The following is a 19,989-nucleotide window of genomic DNA, read 5'->3' as shown; positions in this document are numbered from 1 at the left end:
GATAAGTAGCGAAGACAAAAATGTTTTCAAAAATGAGAGAATAGGATGAATTTTCACGCAAATAGGAGAATACGAGGGGGGGGGGGATGTTTTAAATAAAACGAATATACATAGATACCATATTAAATAAATTCTATATAAAACTCTTAAAATTTTTGAATTTTCAAATATTTTGGATTTTTAACAAAATACTTGGATTTTCAATTCATAAAGAATTTTATCAAGAGATGAATTGTCAACCGAAATAACGAATTCTCAAAAAAAATTAAATGAAATAATTGAACTTTTTTCAAACAATTAAATTTTCAAACCAAACAGACGACCTTTTCGGAAACAATGGAAATTTTAATGAAAAAAAGTTCATTTTCAGCTAAGAAAGATGACTTTATACCATAAAAGATTAATTTTTTACAAAAAAGACGCATTGTCAACTAGTTTAATTAAACAAAAATAAAACGAATTTTTGAAAAAAGTAATTGAACCCTCTAACAAAAAGAAGCATTTTCTAAGAAAAAAATATAAATTTCAAAACTAAGTAATTACATTTTTAACTAAAAAAGGTATTTTTCAAATCAAAAATTGAATGGTCAAATTTTGAGTTTAAAAAATTAATTTTCAACAAAAAAAGACATATTTGAAGCAAATAGTTAAATCTTCAAACTTAAAATTAAATTCTCAAGAGAAACAAGAGTAATTTTCTTACCAATAAGACGAACTTTCTTCCAAATATTTGAATCTTCCCCTCCAAAAGGATTAATTTCCAGCAAAAATGGAATAGTTACATTTTCAAATAAAATTCATTTTTAGCAAAACAAAACGAATTTCTGAAAAAATATTTAAGTTCTCAAGAACAAAAAAATATGAATTTTGTTTACCTTATCATTTTTATCATCATCAATTTTAAACAAAATTGTTGAGTTTTTAAGCTACAATGAAGAATTCTCTACAAAGCAGTTGATTTTTTAACAAAAAATATGAATTTTCAACGAAAAAGATCATTTTACACTAAAGAGTTTGATTTTCTGCCCGATTGTTGAGTTTCCAATCAAAAAAGATCAATAATCTACAGCACAGTTAAATTTTCGACGGGAAAATATGAATTTTAAACAACAAAAAAAGTTTAAAAAAAAAACAGTTTTCCTTTAAACTATATTGCTGATTTTCCAACCAAAAAGTTGCACTTTTAATTAAAAACAGAGGCATTTTTAACCAAATAGTTGAATTTTAAACTACGAAAACTTAATTTTTAATTAAATGTACCATTATGCAACTAAAAATGGAATAGTTACATATTTAGTAAAAAAAAATAATTCTCGACCAAAAAAAAATGAAATTTAAATCAAGTATTTACATTTTCAACCAGGTAGATGAATTTCCCATTAAAATAATAAACATATAGCAAAAGGCAAGAAAATTTAAAACGCAAATTATGATTTTTTAACCCAGAAGATTAATGTTTGAAACATAATAAAGTTAAATTTTCTACGAAAAGAGAAATTTCTAACCAGTTGAATTAAATGAAAACCAAATTGTTTAGCAATATTGTCAAATCCACTTTCGAATAGATGAATTTTCAATAAATAAAAATGAATTTCAAACCAAATCTTAGTTAAATTATCAACTAAAAAGATATTTTCCGAATCAAAAATATAATTGTCCATGTTTCCGTTAAAAATTCAGTTAAATTGGTATAATTTTCAAAATTTTATGTAGTTTTAAATCAATAATTGTCCATTTGATATTTATATATAAAAAAAAATTTTGAACTATTGTTAAATATTTTCTTTAAATTATTTTTTTAAATAAAAAATGGTGTCAAGTTTTCCCTGGAATATCAAGAACATTTTTTTATTATCTTAAAACCTCTCAAAATCTTTAAATAGCCTCAAAATTTTACTTCGAAATTTTCAAACATCTACATTTTGTTAACAATTTAAAAAAATTTACAAAATTTCAATTATTTTACAAATCTTTTGCAAATCTTCGAAGTGTCTTTTACAAATAATTCCAAATTTGCGAAAAAATTTTTTTTTTAATCTTGTAAAAACAAAAATATTGCCTCAAAAAATTCTAGATTCTTTTTTTTTAATTTATGGATATCTTTTTAAATATTCTTATAAAACTAATTTTTCAAAATAAAAAATTATTATTAATTTTCTTAAGAATCTTAAGAACATTTATTTATTCTGATGCAACCTTTCAGAATGTTTAAAATGTTTCTAAATTTTTTATTCGGAATATGAAAAAATCTGTATTTTGTTTTAAATTATTTTATATTATTTCAAGTCTTAAATAACTTTTGAATCTTTTCAAAACTTCTAAATATCTCTTTAGCTATTTTGATTATTTTATTGATAATTTCTTGTTTTAAATAAACAGTCTAATATTGCTACTAATCAAAGTCTTTAATTATCATAAATCCTTTAATTCAAATTTATTTAAAAATTAAAAATATTTGATAAAGTTTTAATTAGAACTTCACATCTTTTAAATTACAAACGCTTTCGAATAAAAGCAATTTAAATTATAACTTTTAATTGAATTCTTTATTTTGGAACGGATTCAGAATAGTCTTATAAAATTAATTATTGTTTAAGTCTTCAAAACTGTATTTTAAACTTCTTTTATTAAAAATTTACGTTTAAAAATAAAAAAAATGTTTAAATAAAAGTATTTTTAAATGATGCATTGTAAACTTAATATCATAATTAAAAAAGTTCAAAATTGAAATGAGGCTTCAAGAAAAGTTAAAATCGAGCTTCTTAAAAATGTGTACATAATTTCTCAAAAAAAGGGTATATTATTATAAATCGCATTGTCTATATCATTGTGTAATATTAAATTTGTGACATTCCAGGTCATTGGATAAATTTTTATTCTAAAAAATTGTAAAATTCTCGTTAAAGGAATTAATTTACTGACCTTTCTCGATTTTTTTTCTAATCACAAAAAATGCCCTGCCTTTTCCCGGTTTTTCTGGTTTTCCGGTCCAGTGGCCACTCTAAAGAGAAAAAATACGTTATCGATGATTCATTTTCGTCACGCAGGTTGATTCAGGGATGCTTTTTTTGATTCACATTTATGTATGAGTGCAAATTTTTTTTCTGTAATATGCCGTATATATATATATACGGCATATTATAAAAAAACTTTCGCGTTAGATTTTTAGATCTCCGTGACAAAACAGATCAATTAAGGTATATTTTTTATGTACATGAGAATCGAAAAAAGGGAAAATTTGATATATTCTCTCTATTGAGATCATCAGGAACGCATAGAACTGATTTGAACGTTCTATTATTACCGGCTGTCCTCAAAAGTGTCGCGCATTGTTAAATCGAGTCCCGATGACATCTAGATGATGAATTTCTCAACCGTTCCAAAAGTCTCAAATTGTTATATACGAGTCCATCTTTCTCACGTGACTACAAGTTTAATCCACTGTGAAGATGAACTTTTAACCATATAGTTGAATTTTCAACCAAAAGAATGATTTTCTACCGTAAAAAACAATTTCAACAAAATGCATGAATTTTAAAAAAAGTAGTTGAATTTTTAATTAGCAATAAATTTTCAACTAAAATTATGCATCTCCAATCAAAAAATAAATGGTTAACTAGGTAATTCAACTTTCAATAAATAAGTTACGTTTTCAAAAAAAGGAATTTTCAAAAAAATACATGATTTTTCAACAAAAGAAGTTATTTTTTGACCGAAAAGTTTAATCTTCAATTTGAATAAATCAATTTTCGGCCAAATAGTTTAATTTACATTTTGAAATTCAGCAATTAGTTTTGAGCAAAAAAGCAACAAATTTTCCGCAAAATAGTTGAATTTTAAATCAAAGAGATGAATTTTGTACTACAATTATGAATCTACAAATAAAAAATAACTTTTTATCATTTTTTTAAACTTTAAACCAACTAGTTAAATTTTTGGCAACAATAAATAAATATTTAACCAAGAGTTTTAGTTTTCTAACGTAACAGACGAATTTTTAGCAAAATACATGAATTTTCAACAAAAAAGTGAATTATTAGGCAAATTATTGAATTTTCTACTAAAATAGTTGAATTTTCATTCCAAAAAGAGAAAATTTTCAAAAAAAGGGAAACTTTCTAGCAAAAAATGGCATTTTTACAAAATTGTTAAATTTTTCTACAAAGTAGATTATTTTTCACAAAATCATTTTTGACCAAGTAGTCGAATCTTCAATTGAAAAAGCAATTTTCAGCTAAATAGTTTAATTTTCAACTAAAATTATGCATCTGCAAATAAAAAATTATTTGTTAACAAAGTGGTTCAACTTTCAAAGAATCTATTAAATGTTCAACCAAAAAACATACATTTTCAACCAATAAAATTAGTTTTTTATTATGAAAAATTAATTTTCAACCAAATGCATGAAGTTTCATAAAAACAGTTAATATTTAAGCAAATAGTTGATTATATTTTCTACCACAGTAGTTGAATTTTTAAGGCCATATGAGATTTCAACCAAAAAGATTAATTTTCTATCGAAAAAGAATTTCTGAATATGAATTTTCAACCAAAAAATTGTATTTTTACAGAAAAAGAAGAATTATCAACAAAATAAATAAATTTTTAACTGAAAAAGACTAACTATTATCCAAATATTTTAATTTTGAAGTAATAAATATAAATTGTGCACACAAAATGCATATGCTTTCAATTAAGAATAGTAATTTTTTAACAAAAGAAAATTAAATATCCATATAACATTAGTCAAATTTTTAACCAAAAAGACGAGATTTCAACTAAAATGCAATAAATCTTAACCTGAAATAATTCAATTTTCAATAAAAAAAAATTTTAACCAAAAACCCAACGATTTTTTTACAATACAGTTCAATTTATTATGGATAAAACGAATTTTCAACAATTCAGTTTGATTTTCAACAAAATAGTTGAATATTTAAATAAAAAAGATTAACTTACAATAAAAAATGGAATATTTAGGCTATTAGTTGAAAATTTGAATTTTTAACAAATAAGAAAATTAATTTTCAATAAGATAGTTACATTTTTAACCAAAAGGATGAATTTCCAAGCAAAAAAATTAATTTTGTAGAAAAAAGAATAATTTTTAACATAATAAATGAATTTTGAACTCAGAAAATTAATTTTCTACCGAGAAAAAGAATCTTCCACAAAATAGAAGAATTTTCAAGGAAAAAAGTTAATTCACAACCAAATAATTGGATTTTATAACCAAAAAATGACATTCTTGCAAAATTGTTGAATTTTCCACCAAGAAGATTATTTTTAACAATGAAATTCCAATTTCAACTAAAACTATGAATTTTCAATTGAGAAGATTCATTTTGCATTCAAAAAGAATATTTTACAACAAAATAACTTAATTTTTAGCCAAGTTGTTGAAGCTTTAACTAAAAAGAATCAATTTTTAGTGAGAAAGTTTAATTTTCCATTAAAAACGATAAATTTCCCACCAAAAATACAATAGTTACATTTTTAACTTAAAAAGTAATTTTTGCAACAACAAAAACACAAGAATTTTCGACATAATAGTTAAATTTTTTAAGCGTCCCAACTTCCCAAAATTTGGGATAAGTAAACATGCAAATATTTTTCAGAAGACTATTAAAATTTTCAACCAAAGAGATAAGATTTCAACTAAAATAATGAATCTTTGATTCGAATAGTTAAATTTTAAAAAAAAATGGCTCAATTTTCAACCATATAGTTGAATCTTCAAATAAAAAAGATAAATCTATAATAAAACATGGAATATTTAGATTTTCAGTAAAAAACTTAATATTCTACAAAAAAAATCTAATTTTTAATAATATAGTTCAATTTTCAGTTTTCAACCAAATGGATCGGGTTTCAGGCAAGGTTCTTAATTCTAATTTGAAAAATACCTAAAATCTTCAAAAACATTTTTGATTTTTCTCATGGCTCCTAGGAAAATTATATTCATAGTATCTTAAAATCAAATAAATTTTTAAACAATACTTAGTTATTCGAAATTTGTATTTTATATTAAGAATTATTTCCCCCTCAAATTGAAAAATTAAACGCGCGCGATTGATGAAAATTATATAAAATAAGGTTATACATTCTGCATTGAAAAAAATTTCTAGCTAAATCAACCAGAATTCTGTTTAAGTAAGCCCTTACTATTTTTTTGGTTAAAGTAATCAGAATTCTGATTTCTATTTCATAACTCAAGAGCCTACCTATCATCCCACAGTGTAAACTTTCCATCGAAAAAATTTTCCTTCACAAATTTTCTCAACTCTCCTGACTGAAACAAGGCCCTCATTACAACTTTCAGGATCAGGGATCCACTAATTAAACCGTCAAATGTCAGCGGTAATTAAAATGCACGAAACCTCTCCAAAGGCAGGTGTGACACGCATGCGGCTGCTCTCACCGGGGTTGGTATCCCGGAGGCGGAGGGTCGGGACATGGCTGGGTGGTTGAAGGTGGTGCCGATATTATGAGTGTACGATAAGTGTCAACTGCAACGCGGGAGATAAAAGGAGCGAAAATAAAATCCAGCCACCGATCCATCATGCTGACATGATCCCGGTGGCGCAGATCGCACCCCATTGGCTGACTCCTCCCAAACCGGAACACGTGACCCCATAGTCCCGCCTCTCGCCCTGCCCCCAAAGAGAAAGAGAACCTGGCACCAACCGATCTTCTCCTGCGGCAGGGGGAGTCCTGCATGAGTGCAGAGTTCTCCAAGCCAGACACAGACCTCGGGTCAGTCTCACCTGCGTCACCTGCGTGAAACTTCGTTCGACCGGCCGCCTCCGCGCGGCCAGACCGCAGTGCGCTCCAGTGATCCCCGTCGGTAAGATCGGAGCTCTGTGATTTTAATTGTGCGAGTGACATCCAACAATTGTGAGATTAGTATCTGAAAGAGGAATCCCTATCAGAAAGAATAATCCCTATCAGAGAGAAGAATCAGTATCCAAGTATCTATCAGAGCCTAGAGTGAAATCTCAACGCGGTGTGCGTCGTAAAACAATGTCGTGTCTTATCAGCTCTGATAACGAACGAAAAAATTTCAGATCGCACGTGAAACCTCGATAATATTGACTATCAATCCGTTTATTACCAAACCCGGTGCTTATTAGGTGTCAGTGTGCTCAGAGACACGATGAGCTCTCCTTGACTCCTCGTGTTAATTGCTTCTAGTGTTCACAGTGCTTCGGATCAATCAACTGTAATCAGTAGCTAGCAGCATCAAAATCCAGCTGAACCATTTTCCATCTAGTTGACCGTTTCATGTTCCATTGCCGTGAGTATGATGATGATGGACATGGGCATGTACGGAACCTACGGCAAGTCTGACTCCTATCCCAATTACGGTTTCGCAAGTCAAGTTAGCCAAACCACTGGACACGTGTCAGTCTCCTCGTCCCCAGAGCTGGCACCGACCCACTACTATCCCCAGTCAGCGATTGCTCCATACTCCTCAGCATCTTCCGATGCTTTTTTAGCTTCGGATTCTGGAGCCTCGAGCACCCCTCCACAGAGTTTTTACTCTCCGACTGGAGCCGTTTTACATGAAGATGGAACTGCTATCATATCTTCGGAAAACGGACTCAGCTACACGAATTTGGACTATGCTTCATCTTCCTCCTACCCGGCGCAGCATGCAAACTGTCATCCTGCTGATCCCCATCCCAGTTACCATGTGCAACCTTCTGGGTACCGGGAAGACCATCGGCATCATGGACCTACAATTCATCCTGGATCGGTAGTGTCCCATGCGAGGGCTGATCATGAACAAATTCACCATCAGCAATCTAGTCATCACCATGAGCCAGATTATCAGATCTCGCTTGCATCGTCGAATTATCTGCATCAGATTCCTGCGGATGAATCGTTGCATTATGGGCAGCCAGGGATTAGGCAGACGGAGTATGCTCCTCATCCGACGGGACATTACAAGGAGGAAAGCCCTGATCCCTCTGGGTATCATACCCTGCAACAGAGTGGACATAGTCTTCATGGACATGCTCATCCACATCATCATCAACAGAATCCACATCATTCGCAGCAACAGCATCAATCTCAAGTGCCGACGTATAAGTGGATGCAGGTCAAGAGGAATGTTCCGAAGCCAGTTGGTAAGTTGGATTGTTGCAGCGATAAGGCTTATCTTGTAGGATTTTTAAGATATAGGGTAAAAAAGGATTCTGATTCTTCTTTGAAGTAGTCTTCATTTTGATTAGCCCATTGGATAGTTAAATTTATAAATGAGAAGGAATTATTTAAGTATTTAAATCAAGTTTATTCCTAATATAAACTGATGTCACGTTGCTCAGTTTTCGAAAGACAGAAAAATATTCGAAGTGACAAACAAGCAACAGTCTTCTAATGTGTGAAATTTTTTTACAATGTTGAATTTAAATATCCAACACAACCAGAAACTAATTGTTTTTCCCAAAGTGGTGAATATGGAGTGTTTTGTTTTCTTGCATTCTTGTTCTCTCGGAAGAGCCTGTACTAAAAAACAAAAATGAAGCAAACAGAAATTTCTGATGTATGAAAATTTAGATTGGAGGAATCAACTTTCAGAATGAATCTACTTTTATCCTCCAATTTTCGGCTTAAATTTTAATTCAGAAGCCAGGAAGCAGATTAATCGATCCAATATGTTCGGAAGATTTTGAGGATGTATGTTTAGATACAAATCTATTAGCATGTGAATGTATGAGATTTGAAAAAAACTTGTTTTCCTTTTCTCTAATGTTCCAAGTAAAAACGGTCAATTACTACACTCTTTTTGGAAGTCACTCACTAAATTTAAAATCTTCAGTAATAGAAAATATTTTCTTTCTTTTATTGTCCTTTTCGATAGCCCATAACCAAAGGTCCTTTGGTTTGCTTGTCACCACATTTTTACAAATAAAGTATTAAAGAAAGTCTACACAATAATTTTTTAAAGATTTATCAGTATGTAGAATTGTTTAACGGATTCACAATCGCTCTTTTATATATTAATGTTGACAAGCTTCTTCTCTACAAATACCCTTTCCAAAGAGATAGTCAATATTGATGATGGACATGTAGCATTTTAATTTCCTACATTCTTATTCTCTCGGAAGATCCTGAACAAAAAACAAAAACCAAACAAAAAGAACTTCAAGATGTATGAAAACTTAAATCAAAGAGATACATTTTTACGATGGAACTAATCATCTTTTAGCCCCCACTTTTCTGCTTTAATTTCAATTCAGAAGCCAGGAAGGAGACTAACTGTAGGAATTGATCCAATATGTTCGGAAGATATTAATGTATATCTGGATACAAATCCATTATCATCTAAATGAGATTAAAAAAAAAACGTGTTATCCTTTTCTCTAATGTTCCTAGCCCAAAATTTTGATCACCACATGTATGATCATTATGACTTTTTTGGAACATATTGACAAAATTTAAAGTCTTTAATATGATGAGTAGGGAATATTTCCTTTCTTTTATTGTTCTTCTCAATAACCCATAACCAAAGATGTCGTCAAAACGGATTCACACACTCTCTTTTATGTAATACTACTGACAAGCTTCTTCTCTTCAAATACCCTTTCCGAAGAGATACTAAATCTTGATTCAAGACTACTATTTCTTTAAGACGTGTTTTCACAAATGAAGCAATTAAAATAATAAAGGATAGGAATTAATCTAAAGTGGACTCTATGTTGAATCAAACAAATTAAAGAATCTTTTCTTAAAATTCAGTTTGCAGACATTATGGTCAACTGTGTGGATTTATCGGCTAAGATTTGAATTTGTTAAAATCGTTATAAATTAATCTCAAATACAAATACGTTCTTTTTAAAATACAAGCCTAAATAAAGCAGCAACATCTCGAAAAAATTCTGAAATCGATACAAGATATCAGAATTTTAGGACAATCTTATCAGAAGACTGTAACATTTGATAACATCAATAGATTTTCTTATTATTTCTACGCAGTGAATGAAAAGATAAGACTAAAGCATTTATGATAGTACGCCTGCACTATGAAAAATACAATTATACAATGCTTATCACAATCGAAAAAACTTAGAAATACACTGTACACAAAAGCAGTTACCTAATCGGCTAATTATCAATTTACATACATGTTGTTCTAAATATTGCCTCTTGTGCAGAAGTCGAAATTTTTTTTTCGTACTTTCTTTTATGGAAAGAAGTTCTAATTCAAGATCTAAATACCTTCTACGAGTGGAATTAGTCTGTTTATTCAAGTGTATCGCTGTTCCCCAAGGAAAATTAAAAATAATAAAATCTTTTTGGATCGGCTTGAGTTTCTCGACAGCCATAATAAAGGTAGTAGCCGACGTGATTAGTCGTGCTACTTGTTCATGGCGGATGTAGAAAATCAACACGTGGAAAGTAAGGAGAAAAATAGTGTTCTAGCATTTCAAGTTAATTTTAAAAATCATGTAATTAATTATATATTATACGCACAATTTAAAAATAATGTCCCGGAAGAATCACCCAATAATAAACTTGGTGTGTTTGATTAAAAAAGTATCATTTTTTCTTGTTGGTTCTTTCTTAAACTCTTTCTTACATTTGGAGGAAAAAATTCCCGGTTTTTCCCTGATTTCCAACAAAATTTTACAGTAATTGAATTTAAATAATTCGAACTCTTACAACTTACAATTTTTTCATTTGAAGTAAAACTGAACTGCAACTTAAAACACTTCAAGTCGAACTGTTACTCCTTTTATCTGAATTTTAGAAAATACATCAAAACAATTAATCACTAAAATTTCCTCCCTTGTAACTTAATAAAAATGTTTAAAATAAAACTAAAATCTTAGTATTCAGAAAAAAATATTGAAAAAAGAAGCTCCCTCATTTAACTTAATATAAATTTTAAAAAGAAAAAGAAACCTCTTCCAATTTAGAAATTAAGATTGAAAATAAACAGATCTTCCCCCTCAACTCAATAGAAATGTTAAAAAGAAAAAATAGCATCTTCCAATTTAGAAAAGAAGTTAAAAATAAATAATCATCCTTTTCCAATTCAGAAAAAAATAATACCTTCTTACTCAATAAAAACGATAAAAACAAAAAAGGCCTCTTCCAGTTCAAAAATAATTGGAAATCAAAATTTCATCTCTTCCAACTCAACACATGCGTTAAAATTAAAAAAGTATCCTTCTTTTAATTCATAAAATATTGAAGACCAAAACTTTCCACTTTACAAAAAAATAGCAAACTTGAAAATTTAAAATACCTCTTTGCTATTTGAAGAAGAATTAAAAACTAGAATTTTTTTATTTAAAACTTCATAAATTGTTAAAAATACCCAAATTGGCCATCTTCAACTCAGTGAAAATGTACAAAACTTAATTTTTTCTTCTAATGCAGAAAAAAATGTAATACCAAAATTTCTTACCCTTCTTTTAAAATTAGAAGTGTGAAATTCAAACATATTTTATAAATACATCCTTTTAAAACTTAAGAAATTTAAGTTAGATTAAAATCAAATTAAAAATCGTATTTAACGTCCAATAATCAACTTAATTATAGAATTTCTAGAAATAAAACCAAGAATCCAACGACCAAATTCAGGCAATCACAATAAAAGTTCCTATTATTATTTCAAAAAAGATAATTTTGAAAAAAAAGATCCTAAAAAAAATTGTTTGGACAAAAATAAAAAAGCGGAAAGAAAAATGAGAATACAACCAACCAAATACTTTTCCTTCTCTTTTTTATTTCTTCCTCTTTCAAATATGAGGATCAAGAATCTTGTTTTCCAATCCTCTGTTTGGTTTTTGTCCAACATTTTTTAATTTTTTGAAGAGTATTTTTTTCAAAATAGATTAGGAACGTTTTATTGTGGTTGCCCAAAATTTTTGTCATTTGAAATAAGTTAATTTTTATTTATAAATTAAAGATCGACATTTTCACATACAAATTAAACAATGGAACAATTAAAATTGTAACATTCAAAGTTTAAATAGCACTATGAAATTTTAAAGATTTAAGTCTTTTTAATTCGAACGATTCAATTTCAAATTAATTAATTTTGAACATTTGAGTTTTAATCGCTCATTTAAAAAGGGCAGTCAAACATTGCAAAATATTACAGAAAAGAACTCTTCTAATTCAGGAAAAAAGATTGAAAATAAACAGCTCTTCCCGCTCAACTCAATAAAAATCTTTAAAAGAAAAAATAGCCCCATCCAATTTAGAAAAAAGTGAAAATCAAACTTTCCGATTCAGAAAAAAATTGGAAATAAAAATTATTTCCCCAAACTCAAAAGAAATGCTAAAATAATAAAATGGCCTTTTCCAATTCAGAAAAAAACAATCCCTTCTAATACAATAAAAATGATAAAAACAGAAAAGGCCCCTTCCAGTTCAGAAATAATTGAAAACAAACATTTCCTCTCTTCCAACTCAACAAAAAACGTTAAAATTGAAAATTTATCCTTCTTTCAATTCATAAAATCCTGGTGATGAATGTAGTTACGTAGAATATAATTTTTATAGTGGCGTATCATTAAGTAAAAAAATTCAAATTTCAATAATTAAATGTTACTTTTAACATATTTTTTTAACAATATATTCAAATTATAACCAAGTTTCACGATTACTGGGACCGCACAATTACTGGGACACTTACCTTAGACAAAATTAAAAACAAAATTTTTCGACCTTGACCATAAAAAAATATGTATAGAAACATTGAAAGTGCTCAAGACACGAAAATGTTTTGAAGCTGGGAAAATAATATTTTACTTAATGATACCCCAAAATAGCAATTACAATTATTTTGTCTTTTCCTTTTAAAGTTACATGTATTTTTTGGCCCTAAAAGATCCCTAAAAAGGATGTTAAAAAAAATGATTTTGTATAATTTTTTATTATATTTGAAACTTCGATTTTCAAATAAAAATTATGTTCTACATAACTACATTCATCATCGTAATTTTTTTCTACACTAAAAGTTTTTGAAAATCGTTTGTTACATCAAAATAAATGAACTCTTACAGTAAAAACTAATTCTATGAAAAAATGGTGACCAAACATTGAAGTATATTGAAAAAATCACTGTTTTCAAACTTTAAAAGTTTAAAAAATTTCTACTAACTGAAGATATCGTTTTAAAAATCTGAAAAAATTATGAAAACTCATTTTGATATATAGAAGAAGATTTTTGCCAGCCATAATAAAAATTCAAAAATTTTCTTTTTCCGGTCCACCCTACTGACCACTCTCTTAAGACAAACTAAATCTTTCTAAATTATTCCCCACCGAACTTAACGTTGGATTGTTATTAGTAAGAAACTTTCTACTGGTCAAATTGTTTTAGAACAAATAATGAACCATTTTCTTTCATGCACTTACATCGACTAGTAAGCTCTAGAATTTGTAGGTTGTCCCGCAAGATCCTGGAGAGTTCGCTAGTCCTAATCTAGATTTTTGAGACTAAAAATCCAGCAGATAAGTTACTCAAGTGGATGAAGAGGAAGATACCGAAGCTTACTCGGAAGCCGTACCTTTACGGTCATAAATCAAACGTGACAACCGCTTGCCAGCTCTCTATCTGTCAGACCTTACAATCGCTCGAGTGCTGGAGTTTGCATACGATTAGGTTTTAGTTTAGCTGTTTAGGTGCCGCGAATAGTTTCCTTAGTTAATCACTATCTGATAAGGCTGTCGGTTGTAGCTACAGATCTTAATAGAATCGTTTTCAAGAGTCAAAGTGGCCTCAGGGGTGTTGTCAAAGACAGTGTAACCAATGACAATTTTTTATTTTTAAAGTAAATCTTTTTATACGAGACCTGTGCGGATCGCAGCTCACTCAGCAATTTCTGGTGAAACACGACCTTCACATTTCGATATGAGAACTTCAAATATTTTGATCGGTCTTGTTCGTTTTCGATACCTGTCATAATAAAAGTGACTTTTGAAACGAAAATAATGAAGAAAATTAATTTTACTTTCAAAAATTCATTAGTTTAATAAATTAATAAATAATTCCTAACTAAGGCAAGTAGGAAAAAAATAGTATGTCCATGAATCTAAATTTTTCCATTTTTCTGAAGTCTTAAAGTCTTTTAATTATTAAAATGTAATTATTATTAATTACTATTAATTTATTATTTTAAAACCTTAATAATTGAAATACTGTATATTATTTTAATTCTCTCTAAATACATACGTATTTCACTCACCATAAACTTAACAAGCAAAAAATAGTTTGGAAGAAATTAAGGTAGTTGTCGTACTAAAAGTCAAATATACGAAAAAAAATAGTTTTTTTGGATTTTAAGAAACAGAATATTATAACTGATGTAATTTCAAATAAAAAACATTATTTGTTATGAAAAATGTTCAAATTTACAACAAAAAAACACTAATTTTAACCATGTTTTTTGCAATCCAATTTTTTTCTGGCCTTTGCTTCTTACCAAATTTTGAAAAATGATTGAATTTTTATGAATTATGGCTTATTTTCGCCGGGAAAACATTCTTTACAAATCTTCTTTTTCCAATTTTTAAAGTAAATTTTTCTATGGTTGAAATCGTTAAAACAATTTTTTTCAAGAAATCATTTTTTAAACAAATAATTATATTTTAAGATTAATTAATTATTTTTAAAATTGAAAACAGTAGTGTTGCAGTGAATGTTTTCCCAAGAAAAAATAAGCCTTCATATATTAAAATGTAATTATTTTTCTAAAATTGTTAAGAAGCGACGGTAAGAAAAAATTCAATTGCAAAAAACATGCTTATAATTAATGTTTTCTTTTTTGTAAATTTGAAACTTTTTTGTCAGAGATGTTTTAATTTTAAATATCATCAGTAAGAATATTTTGATTTCTAAAATAATAGAAAAACTATTTTTTTTTAGATATCTGACTCTTGACGCGTCAGCTGTCTTAAACAATATTTTATAAACTTTCGAAAATCTTTTTAAGTTTGAAAATATTTTTTATTTCTTCAAAACTTATAAAATTCCTCAATATCTTCTAATCTGACTCGAATTATTCCTTAAATTATGAAAAATATTCAACAATTAACAAAATTGCTTTAAAAAACTTTCAGATTTTTTTTTTGCATTTTTAGACACCTTTTGAAATATTTTGAAATTTAAAAAATGCACTTTGCTTTAAAGGATAATTTAAAAAGAAAGTATATTAAAAATTTGTACACGAATCTGAAGAAATAAACATCATTTTAAGTTTTTCCAGGAATCTTAAAAAATTTCTGTTATTATCTTGAAGCCTTTCAAAATCCTTCAGAAGCTTCGAAATTTGATGTCAAAACCTTCTAAATTCTACATTTTGTTTTTAAAAAACTGTATTTCTTTTCAAATTATAAACTAGGTTCCAAATTTTTTTAAAGCTTCCTAATAATATCTTGTAAACTGATTCGATTTTTTCTTAGTATTTTTTGAAATTTTGTGAAAATAGAAAAAATTCCCTTAAATATTTTAGAATTTTTTCTCCAAAATACTAGAATTTTTTTTATTTTGTTGTACATTTTTCTAAACCTCTCAAATTTAAAATTATTTTTGGCACTTTCTAAACTTTATAAATATCTTTTAACTTTACTCGAATTTTTCCTACATTTTTTTTTAATTCTGCGAAATAAAAAAAAATAGCAGGGTCTGTTTTGTAAATATAGAAAAAATCTTTCAAAACTTGCCTTACAGATGTCTAGATACTTTTTCTCCAATTTATTAAATAACTTGAAATGATTTAAAAACTTTATATTAATTTTTCCTAAAAAATAAGAAACTTAAATTAGATTAAAATCAAAATTAAAATCCCATTTAACGTCCAATAATCAAATTATAATGTGCAGAATACCTGAAAATAAAACCAAGAACCCAACGACTAAATTTGGACAACCACCATGCAATGTAAATAAAATTCTTTTATTAGAAAAAATGAAAAAGAGGATAGAAAAATAAGAAGGCATCCAACCAAATCCCCTTCCTTCTCTTTTTATATGTTTATTTTTTTATTTATTTCGTCTTCATGTTTTGTATTATTCTAATGAGAATAAATAATAATAAAAACATAAAAGATTGATTGGTTTCTTCTGATTTTTCCTTAATATTTTTATTTTTTGTTAAAAAAAATTATTTTTTTATTTTTTAGAAATTATGTTTGACTTTTTCAAATTACAATAGGAACATTTTATGGAGGCTGTCCTAATTTTGTGACTCGATTCTTAGTTTTATTTTCGGGACATCTGCACATTAAAAAAAAAAATAATACAAATTTTTCTAAAAATTTAAAGAAAATTTGTTTATTCCCTTAAAATGTACAAAATGCTTAGAAAACTTCTAATTCTTTGTTCGAATACTTAAAAAATCTAAACTTTATGTCAATTTTTTTTAAATATTAAGTATTCTCTTAAAAATTTTATTTTATTTTTAAAATCACTAAATTTTTTCAATTTTTTAAAATCCTTTTAAGCGTTCAATTATTATTTTTTAATCTATTTGAAACTCATAAATGTCTTTCAAACTTGCTGGAATATACGTATATTCTAAAATTTTTAATTTCTCGGACATTTTAAACATTTTGCTTTAAAAGCTTCTAAATTTCTTTTAGAAATTTTACGAAATCATTCGAAATGTCCTGAAATCGATCTTGATTTTCTCTTAAAATTAATTTGTTTAAATGAAAAATCTTTTCAAAATTTCTCAGGAATCGTAAGAAAATTTGGTACGGTCTTGAAACATTTTAAAATTCTCACAATTTTTTCTTATAATGCTGTAGATTGTATTTCAAAAATGACAATTATAGATTTTAAAATATATGAAAGCACAGTTTCTTATGGAGAAATAAATTGAAGCGACACAAGTGCTTTTAATATTCTTATAATAATAAAAATATTGATTTGAAATCGAGAATCTCGTCACAATCGAAACTTTCCTTAAGAATCTCGATCGAACAAGACGAGACTATATTAGAGTGTCGTAATAGTATCGTAACTCTCAAACTCTTTGACTTTTGAATTTTTCAAACAAATTTTAATTTCTGAATTCTATATTACAACCAAACCTTGTGTAAACACGAACCTCACAAGTTTTATCAAGCTGCTTATAAAAAAATCCGATAACAGAAAATCAGTATGTAAACCCAGTTAAATCTGGACGATCTGCAGTGCTTTCTTAAGTCTTTTGTATTGAAAATAAAATTAGATGTGATAAGATAAATCAGATTGTAGGCTATTATTCTGATGCAATTTTGGGTAAAAATGACTAGTTTTCAAATATTTCTGAATTTATCAACATGAGAAATATACAAGCTAGATAATCTTTTTCCAGCATTTTCCATATCTCTTGTTGAATCTTCTTTGTAAATAAATAGATCTAGTAACCTACTTTCAATAGAAAAGAATCCTAAAACTATTTTTATCTAAATTTTCCATTGCTTCTTTATGTGAAAAAAGTTAAGATCCTGATTTGTAGGAAGAAAACGAATATGTAGCGGAATACATTGGATGTTAATTAGCTTGTGTTTCACGTAGGAAAGCATTACTGATTTGACTTTATCGACCGTCGATCGAACAAATCGTGATTAAAAAAAAACGGGATTTATTTCGCATATCGGAAACGGTTATCTGAGCGATTCACAAAACACTAATGTGCCACGGATTGATAAGTCGTGATCCGGTTACTGATATCCTTTCTCATTGTCTTTCTCAGAAGTCAACAATCTCTGTCAAATGTCGATGTCTGCACATTTTTTAAGAAATCTGAAAAATCTCGTTATGATTTCGGACTTTATAAATAAATAATCATGGAAAAAATCTTATTTAAAGAAAATAACGTAAATAAATATAAAGTAGTTTTGCTACAGATAAGGTGTTTCCGGAATGTTAGGGAATTTTTAGTAAACTGAAGTTTTGAAGTTAATTTTACTATTTTGTTGAAAATTTCATAGTTTTATCAAAAAGTAATTTTTTTGTTTAAAATGCATATATTTTGGTGAAAATTTCAAATTTTTTGGTTAAGAAATCAAACTGTTTGGTTGAAAATAAATCAGCTTTGGTTGAAGGTTCAACCAAAGCCTACCATTTTTTTTAATTTTGCAGAATTAAAAAAAATTGTAGGAAAAATTCGAGTAAAATTAAAAAATATTTAGAAATTTTAGAAAGAGCCAAAAATAATTTTTAAATTACAGAAATTAAAAAAAATGTACAGCAAAATCAAAAATCGAAAGATTTCCAAAATTTTCGAAAAATAATCTATAATATTTAAGAGCAACTTTTTTATTTTTGCAGAATTAAAAAAAATTCCAAGAAAAAACCGAATCAGTTTAAAGGATATTATTAGGAAGCTTTGAAAAAGTTTGAAACCTAATTTATAATTTGAAAAGAGATATAGTTTTTTAAATAAAATGTAGACTTTAGAAGGTTTTGATTCCGGAAAGTTAGGGAATGTCAGGGAAAACCTGAGAGCGTCAGGGAATTTTTAGTGAACTGAAGTTGAAATTAATTTTATTATTTTGTTCAAAATTTTGTCAAAAAGTGATCCTCTGGGTTCAAAATGCATATATTTTGGTAGGAATTTCATATTTTTTGGTTAACAATAAAAATGGTTTGGTTGATAATGAATCGGTCTTGTTTGAGGATTCAACTTTTCTGGACGAAAAAAACCTTTTTTGGTTGAATTTAACAGTTTTTGGTTTAAAATTAGAATCACTTTTAGTTCAAATGTAAACTTTTACATTTGTCATTGAGAATCCATTTTTTTTTTTTTTTTGAAACTTGAATTATTTAGTTGAAAGTGGATCTATTTTGTTAAACACAAGTTTTTTGGTTGATGATTAATTATTTTAGTTTCAAACCCTTTTTTTGTTTTATTTAGAATTTAACAATTTTCTTGAAAATTATTTTTTGGTTAAAAATCAATTTTAAGGTTAAAATTTAACAATTCCCTGCTTGTTTGAAAATTTATTTTCTTCTATTGAAAATTTGAGAATTTGATCTTCTGAACTGACTGATGCTTCTTTTTGGCTAAATATTCATTTAATTGGTTGAAAATTTACCTATTTAGTTAAAAATTCTTTAAATTCAAATATTTGGTTGAAAATTCCTGTATTTTAATAAAAATTAATTCTTCTGTGTAGAAAATTAATCTTCTTGGCTTACAATTTTTTTTATGTCATATCTGCATTTGAAAATTTATTTTTTTATTTTTCTATTAATTTTTCAATTACAAACTTAACTATTTCATTTTTTGTCAACAATTTATCTTTTTTGATACAAATTTAATCTTTAGGGTTGAAAATCCATCTGCTTGATTAAATATTTAACTACTTCATTTAAAATTTATTTGATCTGGTTTAATATTAATTCTTTACTGAATATTTAACTATTCTCTTTTAATTTGCAAATGTATCTGCTTGAGGTGAAAATCGACCTTATTTTTTTAAAACTGATATCTATTAGTTGATAATCACTTTAATTAATTGGTTCTGATTTTCATTACGTTGAAAATTTGACTCTTTATTTAAAAATTAATTTATTTGATTAAAAAGTTGTACTATTTTGTTAAAAAATCTTTTTGTTTCTATTGAAAATTTATTTTTCTAACTGAACATTAAGTTATTTGGTTTTTCATGAAAAATTGATATTTTTTTATAGAAATTTAATCCTCTCAGTTGGAAATTTTACTATTCGCTGAAAATTGTTTTTATTTGGTTGAAAAATAATTTTCTTAATGAAAATTTAATTTTTCTATTTTTTAGTTAAATATTCATTTCTTCGTTAAAAAAATTAACTATTTTGTTAAAATTTGGTTTTTATGGTAAAAATCTATTTTTCTGACTGAAAATTCAAATATTGTACTTATAGTTGAAAATTGATCATTTTTAGTTAAAATTCGTTTATTTTGTTGAAAATCTATCATTTTTGGTAGAAAATTAATATTTTGGGTTGAAAATTCAACTATTCGGTTAAAAATTAAATTTTTGGTAAAAAATTCTT

General features: G+C 27.1%; 1 protein-coding gene across 1 annotated transcript in view; it reads left to right on the top strand.

The window, feature by feature from the left end:
• Nucleotides 1-7,303: 7,303 nt before the first annotated feature.
• The window catches only part of LOC117181101 (homeotic protein labial-like), a 67,206-nt gene continuing 54,520 nt past the window's right edge, over nt 7,304-19,989 (top strand). Inside the window, exon 1 of the mRNA XM_033373668.1 lies at nt 7,304-8,132. Coding sequence (XP_033229559.1) covers nt 7,304-8,132 — 829 coding nt within the window. The remainder of the gene's footprint in view (nt 8,133-19,989) is intronic.

This window comes from Belonocnema kinseyi, chromosome 10 (genome assembly GCF_010883055.1).
Source record: "Belonocnema kinseyi isolate 2016_QV_RU_SX_M_011 chromosome 10, B_treatae_v1, whole genome shotgun sequence".
Lineage (NCBI taxonomy): Eukaryota > Metazoa > Arthropoda > Insecta > Hymenoptera > Cynipidae > Belonocnema > Belonocnema kinseyi.
This window is presented reverse-complemented; position numbering and strand designations above follow the sequence as displayed.